General features: G+C 36.5%; 1 protein-coding gene across 1 annotated transcript; it reads left to right on the top strand.

Moving 5' to 3' along the window:
- Positions 1-708: 708 nt before the first annotated feature.
- On the top strand, positions 709-1,759 carry LOC136255978 (zinc finger protein 883-like). The gene is given in 2 exon segments (XM_066048916.1): positions 709-742; positions 803-1,759. Coding segments are annotated over 2 exon segments (762 nt in total). The 3' UTR covers positions 1,531-1,759.
- The last annotated feature ends 304 nt before the right edge of the window (positions 1,760-2,063 follow it).

Genomic DNA, 2,063 nt, shown 5'->3' with positions numbered 1-2,063 from the left:
AAAGGACTAGAAGTCTATCCAGAAATCATACCTTATAAGGTAAAGTGTTAGCCAGATATAGTAGTCTCATGCTAATGTTAATGTTAGCAATGCAGGGGTTAATCTAGAGAGGGGGGTGAGAGACCTGGGCACAGGCCCCCCTGGGTTAGCTGTTGCCCCCCTCTCCAGGTTTATACCTAAAGCCTTAAGAAATGGAAAGGTTTAATTGATCCCAAAGCTGTATAATTGAATAGTCAATATTCAATGGCATCACAATAAAATTTCACCAAAATTGAGTATATTTACACCTAAATTTTCAAAATTTTCCTGGGGGAGCATGCCCCCAGACCCCCTAGAATCCGAAGCAGCTTACTTTGCCCCCTCCTAGCTTAATGTTCTGGGTTGAGCCCTGCAATGTGCCAAAGAAAATCAGTTTTTCAAAATTGGTGTGCTTATACCATTTTGGTGTGCTTATACCATTACATCTACTCAAGAGTAAATAATCTTCCATTATTTACTCTTGATCTACTGTATATGCATTGCAACACATGCTGTATGTTGTTTTCAATACAAATATCAGTATGTAATTGCATTCTTTGTGTAGAGTGCAATATTACATTCATATTTTCCTTGCTGTAGATGCCAACTACGCTTGTGCTTGCTGCCAATCACAATTTGTGGCAAAGTACAATTTTGATCTTCACTTGAAGTACAGTCAAGCTTGTCGTAATGCTAATCCACACTCACCATTGTAAATGTTTTGGTAAGGTACTTACAAAATCTGATGAAATGCAATATCATTTACAGAGTCATTCAGGATAAGTGCTCTACCAATGCTCTTATTGTAGTGAAACATTCACAACCAACTCAAAGCTAAATGATCACTTACGTAGCCATACTGCAGAGAAGCACTACCAGTGTCAGTACTGTAGTAAGTCTTTTCTCTCCCAAAAAAACTTGCCTGGTCATTTACGAACTCATACAAGAGAGAAGCCACACCAGTGTGAATATTGCAGTAAAGCGTTTACTTCAATAAGTAACCTACACCGTCATGTGAGAACTCATACTGGGGAGAAACCCTACTATTGTGAACACTGTAGTAAGGCATTTACAAATTCAACCAGTCTGCGTTCTCATATAAGAATTCATACAGGAGAAAAGCCTTACCACTGTGAACACTGTAATAAAACCTTTTCAAATTCACGTAGTCTCTGCCGTCATATAAGAATTCATACAGGAGAAAAACCTTACCATTGTGAACACTGTAATAAAACATTTACAGAGTCAAGCAGTCTACATCATCATTAAAGATCCCACACAGAGGAGAAATCCCATCAATGTCAATATTGTAAAAAAGTATTTACTCGGGCAAGCAGTTTACGTTGTCATTTAAGAATTCATTCTGGAGAGAAGCCCTACCATTGTGAGCACTATAGTAAATCGTTTGCACTATCATACAGTCTGCAACGTCATCTAAAAATCCATTCAGGAGAGAAACCCTATCAATTTCATTATTGTAGTAAAGCATTCGTTCAGTCTAGCCATTTATAACGTCATTTAAGAACCCATACAAGGTAGAACTCTTATGTACATGTGTTAACATTGCTGTAAGAGTACAATATCCCTATACAGTTATCAACATCTTTTTATAACTCACATGCACACTATATAATTATATACAGCATATGTGCTAAAACTGTATAGTACCAATGTTAATAATACAGTTAAGCATTCATGTTACTTGTATAATACCTCATGTGTGTAGTTCGTTGATTGATTGATTTGGTACAGCTTTGGCTAATATTATTCCAGGGAGCCGAAACATCACAGCTCCAGTATACAATATTATACATATGGCATTTGAAAGGTGTGACTGTTTTAATGGTTTTTGTTGTGAATATATAGAAATTAGGCCCCGGCCCATTATGCCCAAAATTTTACCTATTATACTTTAAAGCATTGCTCAAAAATTAAGCCTATTATGCTCAAAATTATACTTTTAAAATCAAGACTATGCTCTAAAGTTGGCTGTTTTATTAGAGTATATCAGTCTTTGGCCTGACTGCTCTATTAGAGTATCTCGA

The sequence above is a fragment of the Dysidea avara genome, chromosome 1 (assembly GCF_963678975.1).
Source record: "Dysidea avara chromosome 1, odDysAvar1.4, whole genome shotgun sequence".
Classification (NCBI taxonomy): Eukaryota; Metazoa; Porifera; class Demospongiae; order Dictyoceratida; family Dysideidae; genus Dysidea; species Dysidea avara.
The sequence above is the reverse complement of the archived record's forward strand: the minus strand, read 5'-3'. Positions and strand labels throughout refer to the sequence as shown.